The sequence below is a fragment of the Nothoprocta perdicaria genome, unplaced genomic scaffold (assembly GCF_003342845.1).
Source record: "Nothoprocta perdicaria isolate Ctin4 unplaced genomic scaffold, notPer1 scaffold_22, whole genome shotgun sequence".
Classification (NCBI taxonomy): Eukaryota; Metazoa; Chordata; class Aves; order Tinamiformes; family Tinamidae; genus Nothoprocta; species Nothoprocta perdicaria.
In genome coordinates this window covers 5,660,992-5,682,972 of record NW_020455415.1, presented here as the reverse complement: position 1 = coordinate 5,682,972, position 21,981 = coordinate 5,660,992, and the positions used below count along the sequence as shown (strand labels likewise).

The following is a 21,981-nucleotide window of genomic DNA, read 5'->3' as shown; positions in this document are numbered from 1 at the left end:
GCATGTTAAGCAAATTAACAATTTGAAGTGTTATGTAACAATGTGAACTGTTATGTCTTGCTCTGGCTTTCTTAATAACACAGATGATATGTAGAGTTAGCCAGGGTCTGTTTAGTATTAGCAGCACTACCTTGCCCCATACATATTTAAAAGCCAGAGAGTGCAGTGATTTTAAAGTATAATGGTAACATAAGAAACGTAATTTATGGGGGGGAAAAAAGTGCATTTTCTACAAGAATAATGAAATGTGATAAAGCTGAATTTCATGGTTTGGCAGTTCTGCTCCCTGATGGTTAGAGGAAGGGGAAAGAAAAAATAACCCTACTCAGGGGGCCCTTTTCAACACTACACACACATAAAATGCTTTCATAAAATATTCAAAAATATATATTTAAACGACCAAACAAAACGCGTCAGTGCTGCTTGAAGGGAACCGCAGTGGCTTTCCTCCCTTTGAAGTCCACTGTCTATCAGCGATTAAATTTGGAAGCAGAGGATGTTCTAAATTTGTCTGATGGCCCTGTTCACCTCTCCCCGCCATCCTTACCTCCACCCCTCTCCCGCCCCGCTTCCTCTTTGCCTGGGAAGCAGCCACGGCGGCTCCACACGGCACGAGGAAATTCTCAGACGGGGCCAAAGGAGGCGGCGACGCTGCGCAGCCGGCAGCCGGGCCGGCCGGGCGGCTCCCGCGCCGACAGGCACCTCCCTGCGCATCCCCGGCAGCGCTGGGGACGTCTCCGCTGCTCATGGCCCACGGAGCTGCCTTTGGGGAGCCCCACTCAGCACCTCCCCCTTCCCTGCAGTCCTCTTGAAGAGGAAAGGGCTCGTGTTGGGGAACAGTTTTCTCTGCAATTCAAAGGGGAAATCAGCAGAGATCTCATTCCATGCAGCAAGATCAAGGACCTCAGCTTGTGTTGGAAGAAATGCCTGGGATAGAGCTGAGCTCGCTGACCACAAAGGAGGAGAGAGACAAATCTGGAGCTCTGCTTGGTGGGGCTTCCAGGGCCACGTTTAGACTCGTCGTCTGCTGCAGGGGACAGCGATTCTCCAGCAATGAATTTGGTTGAAGCAGGCTGAAGTAGGATGGGGAAGTTTCATTTTTATAGTCAAAAAGAGACCTTGATAACACTTATTTGGGTTAAAGTGATAAGCTATAAATGCCGAAGAGTTTTATTCCCCTCTGCTTTAATCCCTACTGGCAAAACTTAAAAATAGGCATCTGCTAAAGTAATAAGGTTAGCGCTGTCCCCATGCACGTCTCCTGGAAATCTGCCACCGGCTTCAGCCAGAGCTGCAGCACTGTCCCCGGCTTCCATGATTCCACGTGCCGTCTCCCAGGAGCAGGAGACACATAACAGCCAGGAGAAGTGGCTCAGCCTCTGTGCATGCCCTTGTCAAGGCCTACGCAGCCAAACAGCCTCTTGCTCACAGCTCCTCCAGGGCAGGCTGTGGAGGAAGGCACTGAGGCAGAGGTTGGGCGGCAGTCAGGAGACCTGTGCTCTGCTCCCTCTCTGCTGGCAGCCTCTGGAGAACAGCTCTAAAGCCCTTTAAGTGAGTGACTATCACCACACCAATTCCTTGACTTTGAGGAAGTCCCTGGCCTTAAATTTCCATTCATATTCTGCAAAATGCCCTTGGTCTCCACAGGCTACTGTGCAACTTTGATATTCAGATGTGACTGCTGCTCAAGGAGCAGAAGCTGCAGCCATTTTCCTAACTTGCTTCTAATTTATGAAATCAAACATAATCGGGCAGCTCTTCAGAGGAAGGAACCCCAGGGAATAAGCCTTCAGGGGCTAGCTAACAGCCAGATGTCTTGCAAAGAATTTTCAAGTAAAATACTCTATTGCCATCCATCTTCTCTAATGCATGTAGGAACATCAAGGCAATGGGAAAAATTCCCTTGGAATGGGAAAAATTTTGGACCCACTCAACCTGATCCCAACTAATCACTCATTATTCCATGCTAATGCCTTGCTAAAACAGGGCTGTGCTTCTGGACTTCCAATGCCTATGGTATGTTTTTTTTTTTAACCTTTCCTAGCTTCATCCATTTTATTTTGTAGTTTTACCCAAACCTCTGAATTGCTTTGGTTCCTCTGAAGCAGTCACTTACCTGTAGAAGCTTGGGCTTGATGTCTGGAGAGGTAACACGGCAGGGCACAACCACTGCTTTTTTAGCATCTAAAATGTAGATGATATCGGGATGTTCTGGGTAAATCTGCACAAACGGATTTCTGTAGTCTGCAGAGAAAAGAACACGGGTTTGTAAAACTCTTTCTCTCCTGGACAGTGAACAGAGCAGCCCGGAAATACTGATCTGGGAGCTGAATTACCCCTGGAAAGTGACGAGATGCTCCCCGATATCCTGCCTGCTTACAAAAGGCAATGTCATTTAGGGGTTGGAGTCACTGGCTACAGATCAGACTGCCCCATTTCTAACTTCCTTTTACTAGTTTGCAGGGAAATCCTATAGAAGTTGCTTTTCCCATTGATTCTCCTGCGGTAAAAGCCCAGATATCAACAACACAGGTCTTGGTGGCAGCTGAGTTCTCTCCTTGGTGCTTTGTATTGCTCTCCTAGGAGATACTAAATGATTTGGATTTCCCCAGCAGTCTGGTGCTACAGCAGGTTTTAGAAGTTAAGGTAAAGCCACTGAAAGCAAATGAGAATCCCTAGAGCTCTGCGGAAAGTACTGCAAAAGGGCAAGTACACCCAAGACACCCCCAAAATGGCAAGAATAATCTGTTTAAACTAACAGGGAGCTAACTTGCTCACTCCTGTGGGGAACTGTGGGATTTGGCACACATTTGCACCTGTAAATCAGGCTGAATTTTCATATATAGTGGAAATAAATAAGAGTTGGAGGTAGTTTAAGTCACAAAAATTCGGAGCCCGCTACACCGATGGTTCATTGCATGAATAAGTGAGGGCCATCGAGAAACCCAAGAAGAACATTTGTGAAATGTAGAAACCTCCAGATTTCTCTAAAAAGCATTCTTTGATTTGAGCTTTTAGTTCCTCCTTGTCAGATATCTTGCCTTACCCTTAAGTTTCAAATACTGTTCAGCAAATATTGCAGACGGCAGCACATCGCGTAGGCGCTGCCCCGCCTTTGCTTTGGATTCTGCTGTTTACAGGAAAGGAGGCGCCCGCTGTGCGATAACCTCCACACTCTTAGCCTTGGCCGGGGACCGGCCTCCACGCACTTCTTTATATCATGGCTCCAAGCAGCTTCACCTAAAGCCTGCAAAGTAGCTGATGCGAAGGGGTTGTGCACAATGCAGCTTGCAGGAATCAGCTTCCAAAGTACTCTGGTAATGCTTTAAACGGGAGGATGTGCTGTGGGGAAATGAAAACCAGGCTTTGAAAGAATGTTTAACTGCTCCTAGGCTGAGCTGGGAATGGATGCGGCTGCCGTGGCCTAACATGTCTAGCACTGTGGATGGATGAGGAGGTCTCCAACAAAGACCACACTTTGCATGGCTTTAGAAACAGGGAAATCCCTATAATACAGGGAATACAGAGATATATGCCCTATAATGGCATACTTCAGTGCAAGCACATGAAAAAAGTCCACTTTGTCACCAACTTGAGTCGAGGGTGCTATTTTGGCGAGACGGGGTGGTATTTGCAGGGCCCCTCGCTGCTGTCCCCAGCAGAGAGGCTCGCGGCAGCGCGCGGGGGCGAGCAGGGCCGGCGACGGGCAGCCGCGCACGGCACCTTCAGGCAGCCCTTGCTGGACAGTTCCCAGCGGGAACAACTTCTTCCCCCGTACCCAATCCCTGGCAAACATTATTTTGCTTCCAATCCCTGGGGGCTCCCTCCTAGGGAACTGTGGTTATTTCATGCAGGAAGATCTTCATTTAAATTGTACATGAAGTGCTCGTGTGTGATGGACTTCTTCTGGGTAACGAAGCTGGTGAAAGTGATATAACTTGTGCTCGTGCTGTGTTTTTATCTAGTTGTCAACTTCTTTCACTTAAACAGATGCACTGTTTAGATGGTAAAAGATGTTTCACTGGTCACTATGTTCCTCCAAGGGGCATATGTGAGCCTGAGGACTTCTAGTTTCTTGCTAGATATTGGTGCTGGTTGCTGGTCATCTGCAGGCAGTTCGGATATGGGACGTGAGGTCTGGGTTTGCTCTTTCTTACCCCAGCACAGCTCCAGCAAGAAAGAGAAGCAAAGAGCTGCTTTATCATCTTCTCTACTTTGGGTTGATGACCCTATGACTCATCTGGGAACAGGTCATTCATTTGGACCTACTGGTGTTCAATTTTTGACAGCAGTCTTAAGGGTCATCATGGAAATATGTAAGTGCTGTCACTTGGAATTAATCTTCAGACCATGAGCTTGGTGCTCATGAGCACAAGTTCCTCCCCTCCCCTGCCCAGAAGAGCTTCACTCAAACCACCAATGGTGAAAGGTGGCCTTTGGGACAGGGAAGACAGGCTGATGCCCTTTGTATTCTTGTCAGCTTAATTTTAGCTTGGAGACTTAGAAATCGGTATCTTTGCAGAGCAAGTGCTCCACATGATGAGGTGCGAGAGGAGCAAGTGCTGACAGGGCTGGGAAAGGTCAGAGATGCTGCAGCGATGCTCTGCAGCGGCGCCCAGGTCACTGTGTGAGTGCCGGGGCCACGGGATGGACAACAGCGGGGCCGTGACGTGGAGGAGCCCAGAGCTCCTCCAAGCTCTTCCGTGCCCTTCTTGAGCTCAGCGCGAGGCAGGAAAAAAGGACCACAAATCCGCACGCTGCATCACTTCTAATGCTGCCTTTTCCTGCCAGCTTCTATTCCACGTACTCACTGATTCTATCATCTGGTCTATAAACAAGCAGGTACTTTGGAGCAAGGGCACTGGAGAAAACCTTACATGAAAGATATTAATTAGAATCCCAAATTAGAGCTGTAATCTGCCCACATTTAAGAAGCATCAGATACATAGCTGGGCTTTATGGATAGGCCAGCACTGGGTCTAGTCAAGCCTCCATCTGAGAAACCTGATCACCAAACCACAGCTTTGTAGCTGATTCCAAACCTTAAAACCAATACAAAATATTTACACTAAGTCATTTTGTCTAATGCACTTTCCCAAACAGGTCTGCTAAGTTGTTATATTGAATTACATTACAAAAACGTCTTTAAAGGTTGTCTATGAGCATTAATCCTGCTTAATACCTCCGTACCTCCAAGACTGACTTCACCCAGCTTCTCAGTTTTACAACAGATCTAAAAAGAATCCATTTCTTTTCAGCCATAAAGACAACAGATACTCAGCATGACACTTGCAAACTGCTGGAAAACACCTCAATGGGAAGCATGAATTGACCCCATATGTTCCAGAAACTATATTTCATTCCTAATTATTTTTTAATGGGAATCAGCACCTGAATTGCCACATGCCTAGCCGGTAGCTAGAATTACCCTGTCGCAGATCACAAACTACAGGCTGAGCTGGAAGCCAAAGCATATAAATCTGACCTTCTACCATCAGGAATGGAAATCTAGAGAGGGTTTGAAAATGACTGTGCAGGGAACTGAGCAGCTGCCAGCGGGTACCTTGGGAATGGTTTGCACAGAGAGCTAAATACTTCCCAGTGGAACTCCTGCGTAGCTCGGATGAGCACGGCATGGAAGGGGACACCAGGAGCATCCCCACTGGCCCCTATCAATATGTTCCTGCCTTAAGCTAATCAGCAGTTAGGTGTCTCCTTGTAAAGAGGTGTCTCAGAAACCAAACTGCTCCGAACAACAGCTTCAGGATCACTGTTCTTAAAAAACGATAACCTTGGCTGCAGGGAAGATCTCTGCTCCCAGCTGCTGTAGCTCAGTTCCACTCAGCTGCTACAGTGTGGAGAGATGCAGAGCGGGAGACGCCCGTGCCGTCCTGCAGCCCAAGATGGGAAGCTCTGCGCACGCAGCCGGGCAGCACTCGGAGGGAAAGCCGTTCCCTCGGGTCTCAGACGGGCCGTGCAGGCCAGTGGGAGCCTGCAGGCGGGCGCAGCACGGCCCGGCCGCTGCTCTTTACCCAGCGCGGCTCCGGGGGTGCAGGAAGCAGGACGGCGAGGGGAAGGGGCCCGGGCGGCAGGAGCATCAGGCACTGCTGCACACAAAGGAAACTCAAAGGTCAAGTGCCTACAAGGACATTGTTTATCTTAAGGCAGCAAGGCCCTTCATGTTTAAATTCCCATTCTGTCTCAGAGGAGATTAATTGCAGCTCGAGCTGAGCTCAGGGAGGGTCCCTTTTAACTCCGCGCTGTAGTAGTGCTCGCCTGGGTCCATGCGGGTCCCTGTTGGAGCCCCCATGGTGACAGCAGGACTCGGAAGCGCTCAGCACCCCACGTGTAGCAACCCAGCGTGCTCAAACCCTGGCGCTCGCCGGCAGCGTCTCACGTTCAGCCTTACATGGCCAGCGTGTTCAAAGCGTCCCCTCGAGACACACGCACAAGATTTTGTACAGGCTTCCTGGCACTTCTCATTTTGGTTTGGGTTTCTTACGCTGAGAAAGCAATTTGTCTCTTGATATTTGTATCATCTCTGAAATGGTGGAATTAACATCACCTCTGCCTTCAGATATAATCCATCACCCCACAGAGATGATGAACGCTAAATGTCTCTTGAGGACATTCATCCACTTCTGAACATTTCTGTGAAATCCCAGAATGTTCTCATTTTGCGTCTCTCTCTGTTCCTGCACAGAGAATTCTCTCACCTTCACTATCCATTTTCTTCATTCAGTCCTACCTTAAAAGAGCAGACTAGCTGGGAAGCCTGGATGATGAAAGTTTCACAGGTCTTTTTTTGACATAATTTCCATAAAGTTTCTCTTGTTTGCTGTCAAACACACTAAGAGGAGGTTCATAGGCTGTTCTTTATGCTAACAGGACCATTAGCAGGGAAGCAGCACTTTGGTCAGAGTGTTATGGACAGCATTACAAGGAATTGCCTAATCTGCTGCACTCCTCATGCTAACCTACCAGCCCCGCCTCCTTCTTCTAGGAATACGAGTAACTTTATAAAGTCACTTGTCCAGAAACTGCGTCTTTTAAAATAAAAGGATTTTTCAATTTGCCAGGCAAAAGAAAAAGCGCTGGTGCTGGAATGTGTAGATTAAACAGAAAACAGCATATTTTATCTTTAGGCAAAACACAAATTACTGCAACCTCTCCGAACCCATTCTGAGTCGACATAAAGCATTCTGCTTTGGTCAAATGAAATACATTCTTCCCTTGGAGACTGCAGAAACACAAGAACGTTTTTAGAGAAAAATATTACTTTAAAAATGTTGCTTCAAAAATTGTAGAAACAAAAAGGTTTCATTGCCAAACAAAATAAAGCCAAAATAGAACTGTTTTTCTTTTTTCTTTTTTTTTTTTTTAATAGGTCTGAAATGATGTTTGATGGATCAGATGACCATTAAAAAATTGGTCTCCTACATGAGCTGCTGCCAACGACACAGCTTGGGTAAGACTCAGCAATTAGCAATTTCTGGGCATATAAGCAATGGGAAGGAAGACATAGGGAATGTGTGTGTGATCCGGAGTGTCAGCCTTTCATTTAGAAGTTCTTTATCAATGAGACGGAGGAGACTGTTACATCCTCCTGCTGCAATGTTAAATGCTGTCACTGACTTCATGCCAGAAATTGATGCTGCTCACTCACACCATAGCTCACAAAGCTCCACCATTTGAAAATGCCCCTTTAGGATAGAACTTGAAGATACTGGATGTCTTGATTCAGGATTGAAAGTGGTCTATGGTTCCCCTGGATCAAGCACTCACAGTTTGAGGAACACCACTGAGGGCCCCACATGTTGACATAGCCTGTGTTCCCACTTGACGTGGCCCTAACCTCTGCTGAGTAGAATATGGGTGCCAGAGCCTTCCACGACTCTGTGAGACTGTCGGCTTATCTGCTAGGCTCCACACTGAGCAGACAGGACACTATTTGCCTATCTCAGCTTGCTGAGTGTCTGGCAGCAAGTGTAGCTGTCTCAGTGTCTCCAGTGCATAAGAAGAAAGAAATGCAGCCCCAGCTCACCTCTCACTGGTAATATCTCCTGGAAAGCAAGCCAAAGCCCAAGTCAGGGCTATCACCCTGGCCCTGCATGTCTATTTCTCACATTCAGATTATCTCTGTGGACTGTCAAGTAAATTAAGGAGGCAGAAATCAGCTTCAAAGGATGCCAGAACCAAAGTATGATCTCATGTGAGGGGTGCTTTCCCGCACCTCCAGCCTCTGTGGGTTTTGCTCAGTGGGGAAGGATGAGAAAGATGGGGCTTCACACCTCAGGGCTGCACTCCCTGCTAAGGCAGCGCCTGTCCTGATGCAGTTCCTGCACCACCTTCCCTCCCTATTCTTTGCAATAGTAACACCATTTAAATGGCAGTCCAGAAAGTCAAAGATGTGGAAACAAATTAGTCCAGTTACCCTGCCACGTACCTCACTCACAGTGACTTCAACTTCCAGCTTTATTATTTTTCACCTCCTTATTTCTGGCTGAAAACCAGAAGTTAACAAAAGCAAGGGGTAATAGTGTCCAAACCTCCTATTTAGAGAGGCCCACCAGGTCTTTGACAACACACACAAGACTGTTCTGTGTTTTCATTTGGTACATGTTCATTTGTTACGGAAAATCACCAAAGGTGACCAGGGAAACTGGGAGCGCACTGCTCCCAAATGCCTCCGCGTGCCTGCTGACAGCACGAGGGGTGTCTGTATGTCACCAGGAGCCTCTAAGACCCAGTATAAAATAAACTAGCAAATAAAAACAAGGGCAAAAGAAAGAAGAATTCATTTGATGTATATCCAGTCAAAAGTTATGGAGCTCTCATTCCCTTTTTAAGAGCTTTGTGGCATGCCTGTAAATATATCATCCTTCCGGTGGAGCCCAGGAGGTAGGAGAATCCATGCAAGCTACATAACTGAGTTACCAGGCTTTAAAAATGCCCAAGAAGCAGAGAAGGAAGAAAATAAGTAAAAAAAAAAACACTTAAAATGAAGCTGATGCCTCACAAAGCTTTTGGAATGAAAACTTGGCACAGTTCTGCTAGAGGGAAGTAAAAACAGGGAAAGGTATTTGTAAAAAGAAAAGTGGATAAAATCTTATGTGTTAGTTATCTCTGTCATTTCCAGAACTATGTTGCTTAACAAAATAATAAGGATGTAGGTATTTGTCTATGGCCTTGCTCACCCAGGAAAGCTGTCCTTAATGTTTGAAGGACATTCTAGGATTCTTTAGTTTGTGAATTACCGATGCAACTCATGAAGTGCTACATTATGACTGGCAGGCCCTGGGACTGCAGTGCTTCTCTGCTCACCTTTCAGGTGATCCCTGTCTTTGCCACTATTTGGGATTCAGACACTGCAGTGGGTGGCAGATTTTCTGAACCATTTGGATTCGGACTTGTGGGGCAGCAATCACTGATGTATCGTGATGTATCATATTCATACAAACCCCTTGTGCCTATTACAGGCCAGAGGAGGTGGGACTTCTGTTTTTTTAAAGTAGTTAGCTGAGAACCAGCCCTACCATAGCTGTAATTATTTTCAGAAACAAGATAACAGACTTCTTTTGCTTAAAACATAAAAAAGGGATATCTGTTGTTGGCATTGCTAGTCCCATGTCTTTGAGGAGTCACTGCATCTTTAATCTACTGTTCTAGTAAAGCAGCACTGTTTGGGTGCATGGACAGGGATGCACAGCTTGGAAATATGGACGAGCTTGTCCAGACAGTATTTGGCAAGATAGGACCAGATAATGTCAGAGAGGCTGCCCGTGGCAGGAAGCGAGGCAGAACCTCGCTTGTGCTCCCACTCCTGATACGTTCACTGAGTGCAGCAAAAGGCGTGCAGCAGAAGTGAGGCTGTTACAGTACGGAGCTAAGGACTGCAGGGGAAGCGAGAGCAAAAGTTGTAGCTGCATTTCCCACAGCACCGGGAGCCCTCCCAGCTAGCGCCCTGAGCACTGCCTTGCTTTGAAGCACTTGCTCTGCTGACTGTACCTGTATTTCAAAGTGCTGAGAGCTGCAAGTTCTAACTTCTGCCTAGGCTGAGGCCTGGGGTGGTGCTTTGGGCAGGGAGAGAAAATCTTTGCTTGATGTGCTTTTTTGTCCTTCTTTCCTCCCTTTCCTAAGCCCTGTTAAATTTTACACATGCTCTGGGAAACACAATATACCAGACCACAAAACAAGACAGCCCACACTCTGCTTGGGCCCAGAATCACAAAGGTTAAAAGAAAAGAAGCTCTTTGTCCCAAAGAAGCATCTGCTTATGTGGGAAGGGTGACTGCAGGAGACAGGAGCAGGTGGCACTGCCTTTTGTCCAGCTCCACAGGAGCCCTTTTCTCTCAGGGTTCCTAGGTGGGCAGCAAGTTTGTGGCGAGGAGATGATCTGAGCATCGAGGAGGGGCTTCCTGGACTCCCTTGCAATGACGTTAAACTGTGAAGTTAAAAAACTCCCAACTATTTCTGCTCCGGCCACGAGCTGCAGTGTATTTACAACAAGGAGGTGAGTAATGGGAAAAGGGGCTGCCTGCTTTTTAATTAAGATGGCTGGGGCTTGCAGCTGCAGCGGGAAGCAGCAGTGGCCCCGGGAGCAATGATTCAGGATGAGCATCCCCAGGTCTCTCTGCGGCAGCCCGTCCCCACGCAGCTGCAGCCTGGAGGCCGACCCCGCTGCTGCCGGTCCCTTATGATCCGACCGATGTGCAGGGCTCACGGCTCGACTGCCCCGGGCCGGGAGGGCTGCCCAGTGCCAGGCTGCAGTGGAGCTGAGACTCTGCACCAGGGAGGCTGGCAAAACAGAAGCGAGCACAGGAAATAAGAGCCAGTAAGCTGCGCTTCCAATACAATCGTGTTCTCAGTTCAGTTTCAAGCAGCATGAGGGGAATGAAGGGAAAAATCCCATTCCCTCTCCTTTTTAGGCAATCGTGGCTTGTAACCACTGAGGAACTGCCAGCCTTTAGGGACTGGCCCAAGATTTTCTCACTCCACCTGGCTTGGACATATAAATACCCTGCTGAGCACTTGCAGGGTCTCTCCTCCTCCAGGGAGGTCTTCTGCACCTGTCCCCTGCCCAGCACCAGTGGGGAACTTTGATTTTCCCCTGGAAACAGACGATGCCCAGGCAGAGTAGCCAGGTTCCTTAGAAAGGCGGGTTTGAAGGTTGAAGAGAAGCACGAACACGTTCTGAACTCCATGCTCTCAGCCACACAGCCCGCTCTGGCCAGCAGCTTGCATGTCCCCAGAACAGCAACTGTACACAGGAACTGCAGGGGAAGAAGAGTGTGCCCCACGGACAGCGTCCACGCTGAGCTAGAAAACGCTTCATTTGAGCCTTGTGGGCTCTGCCAGACACTTTCCCACTGGCCTTCTATTCCCACCCATTCAGCCATGTCGTGCATAGCACAAGGTGGCTCATTATTTTGCCTACACTTCCCTCCACAACTTTTAAAGCCTAGGAGCCTGGGTAAGAGTTGATAGAGAAGGAAGGGCCTATCACACAAGGAAACTGCAGCTGTGAGGGGGGATTCTTTGAGGTGCTTTAGAGAAAATAGTCATTTCTTTAGTCGCTGTTTTGAAGGGGAACCTTGGCATTAGGAGGCTCAGGCAAGCAGGAGGACATCCGGTGATTTTTTTCACATTAGCAGTGTTCCAAGTGCTTCCATCATCGGCAAGCATTTCATAACTGGAGATATTTTCTTAAGAAAAGTGCTCAGGCAGTCCCAAAAGATCCATAACATTTCCTGCACGTGCGCCCACCATAGAGTAATGAAGTCCTGCACAGCCAGCCAGGGCACTGAATCGGGACAGAAGACTGAGTTTTCAATGCACCGTTTCCTGTAGTTTAGGCACTGGGTTGGGTTAACAATATGGGATGGGGGGCATCTGAGCAGTGTGTAATGTGAAAAGGAAACAGCTCAGCACAAGACGTAGGGTGGATAAAGAAACCAGGGCTTAGAGTAACAAGGGAAAACAAGGAAAACAAGGAAATAGAAAGGGAGAAAAAAATGACTGCAGGAACTAACAAGTAGCACCAAAAAGCAGTTTTCCGATAGAGGAAGACTTACTGGGACAGCAGGATAAGGGCACAAGAGGACTATTTTCATCAGATAGAGAAAGACAGGAAAATCTAATTCACATGAATCAAACAGATGGGTTCACCTGGTAGCTCAGAAGTTAAATTAGCTGTGTGGACATAAAAATCCTCTTAGGACGGTCATCAAGCCTCCTGATGGTTCCACCAATTAACAGTACCATGAGACTACTAGAGTTGGCTAGCAAATGCTTAAGTGTTTCCTGTCAGCAGATGATTTAATGAACTATTCAAATAGTATTCGCCAAACTCATTCCCTCTCTAGCATTTTTTTTAATAAGAATATTCAAACAATCACAAATTAGTAATTACTGGAAAAAAAACCTCACACATTTGCATGAGTATGTGTGGGAAACTGAATGGCAACACTGCTCAGGACCCGTGCAGTTTGTGTCATACCCCATTCACAACACAAAAGGTCAGCTATACTATGCTTACAGTCAGAACTTGGAAGACACTGGATGACTCAATAGTTTAATAATGCATTTGTCAAATAGATTGGAAAAAATAATAATTTTCCAGGAATATTGAAGAAGGAGGTTTTACTGAAGTGGCTCTATCGGTTATTTAGGACACAAAAGTAGATGAGACAAAATAATTTTCAAGTCTTGGAATTAAGCAAGATAGGTATCTTCCAGTTCTCATGTGTGTATCCCTGTGAATTCAGCTTCCACAGAAACCCAAAATGTAATCCAGCCTCCAAAACACCAAAGCTGCTGTTTGCTCCAGCACAGGGTCCATGGGGAGGTGGGGTCTTTAATGCATCTCAGCTGGATTGCCTGTTCCAGCTAGCACAGATCCAACAGTAATGCAGGAACGCAGCCTATATTCCTAATGCCCGGATGCAATGTGAAGTTCTTACCTTTAACAAACACATAAATTCTGGTCATGAGATCCTCATTAGTTGGAAAATCATCATGAATGCAGGTGAAGTAGCCGGTGTCGTTTGCGGTGACCTTCCTGACGACAAGCATGCTGCAGCTCTGCCCTGTGCTGTTACGGCAGTTAGTTACGTGTATCCTAGGGTCTTCCCTCTGGTTCTCCCGCAAAAGCCAGCTCACCGAGGGTGCCCCCCTGTCAACACAACACATGAAATTAAAGACGGGTTGTGAGCTCAGACAAAACTTGGGCTTCGATCTGGCGAGCTCGTATCAATATTCCCAGTGTTCATCCTCTTGCTATTTGGCAATGAGAAAAGCTGCAGGCTGGTTTGTGTTCCCAGCCAGAAGAAGATAAGGTGGATCATCCCACACTCTTCCCCAGAGCAGCCTGTAGTAACTGCAGCAAGCTATTCCTGGAGGAAAGTTATTTTTTATTCTAAGAGATATCCTCAACAGAAGCCTTTAAAAAAAATAAACAAACTATATTTTAGATGCCTCAAACATTAGAAAGTACTAGATAAAAGTATATGTTTCTTCCAAACTGCAGACTTTGCATATTTTAACAACTAAATTAACTTATACTTTCTTTCATCTGTAAAGTTGCATCGAGAGAGGAGAACACTTACGTAACTTCTCCTCACCTTTCTTGCTTAATCAGCAGTGACTGAATCTTGATTTTGTGAAGGGTCTGGAACTAATCAGATTACAGAGCTCAGAATATCTGCTCAAGACACATTTTTCCTATTCAACTTGTCATTGTGGTCAGAACATACAACTAGCAGGGTAAATACACCATTTCACCCACCTGACCTATTCTTTGTCTTATCTCTGATTACAGCTCGTGTCAAATACAATTCTACATAGTTCGCTGACAAAAAGCAAGGTCTTTTCATAACCTGTTGTGGAACTCAGAGCTTTCAGTTGACCTAAATTATCTTGGCAACAGACCCTGGTTGTGCTGATCCAGTTATGTTAGAAACATCAGGGCACTGCGTGGGAGCAGGAGCTCCCGGAGCCCTGTTCGGTGTGGGATGCACTTGGAGGGCTCTAGTGGAGCACTAGGTGCTCATGCAGTGAAGATTATGGTCTTGCTGTAGGGGACTGGTTTCTGTTGATCAGTGTGGACACTGATGGACCATTGGGAGTACCTGTCCATGGCTTCTTCTGGAGAAGCTGGAGTTTATGTTATTATTAAGGGAGGCAGTTTCTCTTTCCATGTTTGCAGAGAAGCCACTCTGAAAGCACAGGGAGTCACTCACTGCTCAGTGAATTCCCACTGACCCAGCGGCATTTGCTGAGCTGAGGAAGGAGACTCTGAACTTCTCCAACTGAGAGTAGCCAGGGAGAAATCCGGTCTGGCCACATGCACTGAGCGCAGGGATGCGCACACTGAATGCGCCCACCAGGCGGGCTGTGTAAGATTTCCGGTCGGCTCGGGACGAGCTAGTCGCTCTGTGCCAGTTGCTTTCTAATGGTGCAGTAGGTGCAGCAAGGGAACGTGTTTGCCTGTAAACTCCCAGTGATACTTAAACAAACATCCTCTTGGCGCCCGTTTCTGCCCGTCCTTTTGTCGCCTTCCTGAAGATGATGCGGACATGGGCCTGAACTCTTGAGGTTATTCCCAGCACGTAGCTGACTGAAAGCATTAGAAAAGGGTGAATATCCTCTGGTGAACAGCCTCGCCCTTGGTTTTGGATGCACGGTTGACTTGAACAACCCCACCTCATCCGTCACACCAGCTTCCCGTCCTTCAGAGCGCGGAATTACTTTTGGAGGGGAAGTCCCTACCCTGAGCTCTTTCCCAACTTTACTAACGTCACCGGTGACGGAATGAGCACCTCGTCAAAATATGGGACTCGTGGCCCTGCGTACTGCGCGATGCTGCTGCACACATTCAGCATCCACTATCAGGCCTCTGCCCCTCTCCTGTCACTCTGTGCTCTGCAGCCTGATGCCTGCCAGGGTTGGAAATCTGCAGCAGTAGCTCTGCAGAAGAGATGAGGGATTTCACACACCTGTGTTTCCATAAATGTGCCCAGTTATTCCAGTAGCATTTCCATGTTATCTAGGTAGAAGATGAAGAGTTTGGCCTTAGCTTTGGGATTTTCACACATTTGGCAGAAGGGAGTTGCAGCAGCAGCTCTGGCCAGGCTGCCAAACATGAGGAAATCTTGGCCAAGAATCTCCGAAGAAAGGAGTTTGAGGAAGAAGGGAAATTCACACAGTTACCTCAGTCTTCAACAGCTCTTTCTGCTCTCCCGTGCTGCGCTCCACTCAGCCCTAATGCTCCTTGGAAGCAGGAATAACTTGAGAGCTTCCTTCTGGGCTTATGTGGGGATAATGTGTGAGTGTGCAGGTACTCAGTCTCCATGACCAATATTAGAGGACCTGATACAGGGGGATCTCAGGCTCAAAATGAAGAAATCTTATTTCTAACTTCTATTCCCTGCTGTTGCATCATGTGAAGCAACTAACTGAACTGCTCCGGGCCTCCTTTTCCATGTTAGCATGGAAGCTAATGCTTTTGTACCTCTCAGGCCTGCTGTGTGGATTTATTGCTTCACATCCATAAAGTAATTTGGGATGACTGCCAGCACTACAGAAGTGCTAAAGACATAGTAATAATTTCTTTATTCATTCTTTCATCTGGTGATATGAGAAAAATAGGATGTTCCTAAAGATTAGATGGGCAATGCATGGAGAACTGTTGGAAAGTGATGATTTAATTGGCCTGGAGCACCACACTGAACTCAAGCCCACATAACATGGTTTATGGGGCATTCAGATTTTAAAGGACAGTTTAAACTTTATTGCCATCATGCTTGCTGCCTGCCACACTAAAAATATCACTAGAAGGTTATTTTGACCTCATAAGCCACGTGGCTAGCTGCAGGTATTTGGGGAAAAAAAACTGCCTTGCACTGCAGAAAACATTGCAAATTTATGCAGAAGCAACCAACTTGCTTTTTACTATAAAACTCAACTAAACAGACGGGGACAAAAATCGTATCTGTCAGCAAAATAATAGCTCGCATTCACCTTCCCACTGTCATCTCACTGTCTCCAGTTATTTCTGTTGCAATAAACATTCTGGTTACAGGTATGCCAAGAAGGTGTAAAAACCGTTTGTGTGTGTGTGAGTAGAGTGGGGGAAATTGTGGATAATTTGTATTACCTTAAGCCTTCTCTCTTACAGGGCTTTCTGAAGAAATTAAAAAATCAACCTGTCCCCAGAGCTTGTCATAAAGATCACACTTGAAACAAGTGGTGTCTCCTTACCCCACGGTCTGAGGCTTTGGTGTGACTGAGCAAGCTGAATCGTATGCTCTGGCACAGTGGAAGGTGCCCTGACTCACAGCGTTTACTGCCAATCAGCTCTTACCAGGCACTCTATATTGCACATTTCTAGCATATCATCTCCCTGTAAGTACGAGTCATTACTAAAGTTCTGCATTTTCCTTACAGGGCTGGTTTCTATATGCTGGGCCAAAAGAGCCTTCCAAAGCTATGAACAACACTCTGGTCTTTAAGAGTCCGGCTATCTTTGATTTAAAGAACATGGTCTTTTCAAACAGGTAAGGACTTTGAATGTACACATGCTAATTGCTGATTATTTAATTGTCATCTCATAAGCTGGACAGTATTCAAGGTCAGGAAGTTTAAGCAAATATATAGAGAACGGGCTCATCACACACAGAATGGGCTATGCATCTTGTGAGTCAGTTACTTATGCACAGGGAGTGAGAGACTGATTTGAGCTCTGCAGGAGCTGAATGTGAACCTATCTGCAGAGGAGGATTTTCCAGCCATGTCCTTAAGTAAGATACATTCCCCTAGCATAAGCTTTCCTCTGTGCTGACTCAGGTCCCTTTACAATGTACAGACGCCATCCAAGCTGAATGTTGACAAAATACTTTCCTCCCTGCTCTAATAAAGCCTGTTAAACTCTACTTTGCACGGAAGAGCAGGTGAGGGATCATGGCTGCGCAGCAATCTTTGCTGTCCTTTATCTAGAAGCTTCACTGGGCCGAGGTAGTCAAGAGAATCAAGGAAATCCAGCGCTGCTGGAGCAATCTTTACCTGCATTTTATTTTTAGGATGTCTCCCGGAGAGATGACAATTCGTTCCTTTGCAATGCTCAGGGTTGGTTTCTCAAAAAGTTCTTCTGCAGCGAGACCTGATCCAAATAAAGAAAAGGCATCATTAGGCAAGGCTATTCAGCATGTTTTGAACAGACACAACACTGCTGAGGAAGCTTTTTGTTTTGTAAGTAGTGCCTAATTTGGAGGCCCATACAAGGCTTTCATTTATATTGATGCAATTCAGTTGAGCCTACATAGTGAGCTCCCTTTAGTTTGTTTTTCATTCTGTTATTCATCTCTCTCTTCCCTAACATTGGCACCTGCATTTCTGCTGCTCTCTCCTCTATTTATTCAGAGTTGGCTGTATCACTGGATTATTGCAATTTTAGGAAAACAAATTAACTTCAAAAGGATTTTACATACACTTAAAGTGGAGAGAATCATGTCTTTAGGAAATAATTTGATGTATGAGATTTGTAATTAGTATTTAAATTACTAACATTTTAATCAATGGAAGAAAAAAAAACACAAAGATTTGGAGCAGCAACTCCTTTCAGTTAACATCTGCAAAGAATCTGATACATTAAAAGCAAAGCAAAAGTCAAATATTTTCTGAAGCAATATACACAAGTATTGCATTTGAACTAAATAGTGAACTGCCTTACTTGAGGTGACAAAAGTTATATTATGGTTATGGTTATATTCTGGTAGAATGTTTCAAGGCAAATTTGCAGTGGTGTCTTGGACATGATCACCAGTGTTGGTGTGACAAGGATGGTCAGGTCTCTAATGATGACGGTCATTAATACTAAGTGTCTATCAGCATCTCCTGGCTCTGGAGATGTCTCCTGAACAGTCCTGCAGCAGCAGGACACGATTGCAAATACAATTTTACTTTGCTCTGCATTGCATTAATGCCTAGTTTATGCATAAGCAGTTCCCAAACAGTGTGTGACCACTGTTGCTGCTCTGTTCAAAGCACAAAGAAAAAGCGACGTGACCTGCCTGGCCCCTCACAGCTCATATGCAGGGCCTGGAGAGCAGGTCGTGACTGCCAACACCAGCGTGGGGTTTGGATTGTGCATCATGCTGCTGCTTTCTGGGCCTGAATTCAGCAGATTCAGCATTCTGAGTCCTCCTGATGGCCAGCTTCAGAAAGTTTAACATGAAACTGTCCTAAATGAGATGCATATCTGAGTGTACATCTGTGATGATATAATTTTCAGAAAGTGAACTGAGAAGAAACAGAAGTGAGGCTGACTAGGCTGGCTTCCTTGTGCAAACTCAAAGTAACATAATCAAGGAAAGGACAAAACAGGCTTAGATAAGCATCTCAATTTCCAAAGCTATGACATTAAAGCCTTATGTTTTCTTTCCCCTCCTGCTCCTCACATCTCTATCTTCTCCTTTGCCTTGAATTTGATAAGCCAAAAATCTTCAGCTGAGCTTATAACAGAGGCTTTATTCTCAGCAGAACAGTGATGATAACATATCTAACAAAAAGAGAAACATGAGGGTTTAACTTTTCAACTGGATGGAACAGTGATTTTCTTGCCTCCCACCTCCCATCTCCTCTCATCTCCCTTTTCCTGGATTCTATTGAAATGCTCTTTGCCTGGCATATTCGCTCACAGAGGAGAGTGAATCACTCCCATGTTGGACTATCTGGTTTCTTCTACAAGCCATTCGAACTGCCACCAGAAATGACCTGCTAACATCTCACGGTACCAGCTGCCCAAAGGAGACTTTGCCCAGCAACCACATGGTGAGATGCCTCCTGAAGGCAGACTGATCCTTCCTATGGACTGTAGTGAAGATTTTAGACTAGTCCTGACCACTATTCACAACGTTGCCCATCCACATGCCCACCTGCACACACCATAGTGTTTTGTGGGACTGCTGATGCCGTAGGCCCAGCTCCAGTGCCTGCTGCAGGATGAGGATGCAACATTGACCAGTCCAAGCTCCTTCCCCTTGAAGGGCCAGTATGGCCAATAGCTTTGGAAATGTTTTTCGAGTATCTTTTCACTAGATATCTGGGTGTCTCTTTGATCCCACATAGTTCTCTGAGGACACAGTGAGTGTCATGGTGCACCTGGGGCTGTGCATGTTGTGACTTCAGCCAGGTGCTGCCTTGACTTTAAAAAATCGTCTTTATAATAAGCTTGGATTTGGTTTCTCTTGTGCCTTGAACTCTTCTCAGGGCTTGTGGGAGCTTAGCTGCTCTCCTGAGATTTAAGCAGGGCTGAGCTTCCCTTATGGGAGTGAGGGTGATGGTAGCCGAGGGCTCTGCAGTGGCCACCATTAGGCCCGAGCAGCTCATGCAGCTGCAGAGGTCCCTTTTATAATACTTGAGGCCACTTTTTCTACAAGGAAGAAAAGTGTTTTTCAATTAGCCTGTTTATATTTCCAAGCTACTTCTTTTACAGAGCTTATTTTGGCCTCAGGAGCTGAAGCAAAGCAGAGGCAAAGGGTAATGTCAGTGCTTTCCTACCCCACCGAGAGCAGGGGCAGCAATTCCTGCGCCACACACGCATCTCGGCACTGCTGCCAGCGGACGGAGGGGGTTTATAAACACGGCGTGGGCCCTTTCGGCCACGCCAGGGCCAAAGCCAAGGGCACTGAAAGAAAAAGGGCTGGAGGCCGTGCTGGCGGAGGAGGTTGGACTGCGCTCGAGCAGCACGTTCGAATGCCAAAAGCAGCAGGATGACGTTGCACAAAACCCTCGTCCTTCCAGGGTCCCCTGACACTGCTTTCTGGCCAGAGCTCCCTTTGTGTTGGTCGGTGGTGGCAGGGGAACCTGTGTTGCAGCGAGGTCCTGGTCAGTTTGCACAGACACTGAGGCTCCTATGCTCTGTGTGCAAGTCACACTAGAGGGACATGGCTTTGAGGCAGCACCCAACAAACCCAGGGTCTACAGCCTGTCCGTGGTGGGGTGGGCTGGGCTGGGAGATCCATGACGCTGCCCAGGGTCCCGCTGGAGCGAGCATCTCTGCTTGCACAGCTCCAGTTACGCCATCTGGGCCTAAAATAATATTCTTCCTTCCCTGCTGAGTAACGTTGGTGCTGTGCTAGGACTGCAAGGGTCATAGAACTCAAAACAAGCACTCATGCCAGCCATGTCATTAGAGAGGAACAGCCAACCAGACCAGAGAAAGAGGCAGAAAAGCTGTGAGGAACAGCAGGACCACCTGCTGTGGTGCTTTGGGATAGGGTGCTTCGGAGATCGCATTGCCAAATTAGCCCACTGAAACAGGTTCCTCCTGAGAAGTGACCTGGAGAGCCTCGTGGTAGGGTCTGCCCTCCAAAACTCGCTCCTGAAGCCAGATAAACTTGAGAGCTTAGTGTGACCAGGCTCAAGGTGAAAAGGTCACACCTGGACTGAGGGTCTGTCTTGAGTTCGAGCAGTTTTCAGGGGTTATTCCCAAGAAATTATTCTTAGTTAGTTTAACCATTCTTCCCATGACAGTGAAACTGCAAACACAGCACCGCTACCCGAACCCTTGGGAGTGAAACGTGAATGGTTGACTGATACATTATCCAGAGAAGAAAACTCTATTTAAAACCATTTCTTCTGTGATAATCTGATTTTGTAGCATAGCCAACATTAAACTAGGGAGGATCCCAAGCAGAGGATTATGTGTGACCTCCCTCACCTCTCCGTCAGAGGATTTCTAGCTCTATCTCACTTGGCGGAGGGAGATCCCTCCCACACTAAGCTCATGTCTGATTGCTCTTGCGAGCGCCATTGCTAAGCACTGATAAAAACTCTTTTTAATCTCTATTGCTTACTGTAATAACAGCCTTTCTTCAAGCAGCCTTTGGGTACTGTAGCTACCCAGTAGGTATCCTAAAGAGAGCACTCAGAAGGGCTTGCTGGGACTGAACATATCTAGGTGTGGTACATAGTGACAGCTAATGTCAGGGCTCATTAGAAAAGACTGGAAGACCAAGTTTCAGAGTTGATTTTAGTGGGAGAAGGAGAGATGCACAAATACAGTATTTAAAAAGTATTTCTTCTTTGCTGGTAATAGATGAGGAACGCTCTTAACTGTAAGCCATGCTTAGCCTGAAGCAACTTAAATGTTTTGGGCAAAGCTGAAAGCATTTTTGCAAGTTAGAGGCTGGATCAAGATCATAATTGTGCTCTGGGCACACTCTGTGGAGTCAGCAGGGCTCTGTGCATGGCATGTCTGGGTCCCATCACCAGCAGTATGGATTAGCGATGCCCCTGCCAGGGAAGAGCTGACGGCAGCTCAGTCTCTCACAACCGCTCTGTGTCCACAGCACTAAGTGACAGGCAGGAGGGACGGCCACCTCTCCTCTCACTTTTCCCCTATTTTGTGGCAATTTTGGGTGGGAGGTGGACATATGATTCTTGATTCCTCTAGACTCTCGTATTGGCAGAGATAAAATGACTCATGGTCTCTATTCAAAATGCATTTTGTTTCTAAATGAAATGTCATTGTTGGGATTGACCCTCCCAGCAAAGAAGGGATGCTCTTGGCGTGAACAACACGGCTATAAGTCAGGAACAGATGCCCCAGATTCCTTCTTTTCTGTCAGCTAATGAGTGGTGTGTGAGACCACGTGAAAGGTATGGAGGCAGTCCGGAGGGCAAAGGCTGGTCTGGACGTGAGGAGTGGGCTGCTTTGTAGGAGGTGCTTGAGGGTCACTCACTCTCTAGAGCTGATGCAGTTTGATTGTTTCTCTTTTATTCCAAGATTTGTCCATGGAGCTGCTCTTGATCTCCCAAGTCCCAGTTCCCCATCTGTGTGTTAATAATTAACTTGTCCATAAAGATTTACACCATTGATCTTTTATCTGTGCATCTGCACAGTGCTGAGTGTACAGGGGCTGTAACTTCTTCTCCTGTTTATTATTTTTCTAAGGAGGAGATGAGTAAGGGTGCAGACTG

General features: G+C 46.6%; 1 protein-coding gene across 1 annotated transcript in view; it reads right to left on the bottom strand.

Annotated features, from left to right (window-relative positions):
- The window catches only part of LOC112947066 (vascular endothelial growth factor receptor kdr-like), a 79,645-nt gene extending 66,505 nt beyond the window's left edge, over positions 1 to 13,140 (bottom strand). The window contains exons 1-2 of the mRNA XM_026039073.1: positions 12,963 to 13,140; positions 2,117 to 2,244 (exon numbers count right to left, since the gene is read on the bottom strand). Of these exons, the coding sequence (XP_025894858.1) occupies positions 2,117 to 2,244; positions 12,963 to 13,074 (240 nt within the window). The 5' untranslated portion in view covers positions 13,075 to 13,140. The remainder of the gene's footprint in view (positions 1 to 2,116; positions 2,245 to 12,962) is intronic.
- Positions 13,141 to 21,981: the final 8,841 nt, after the last annotated feature.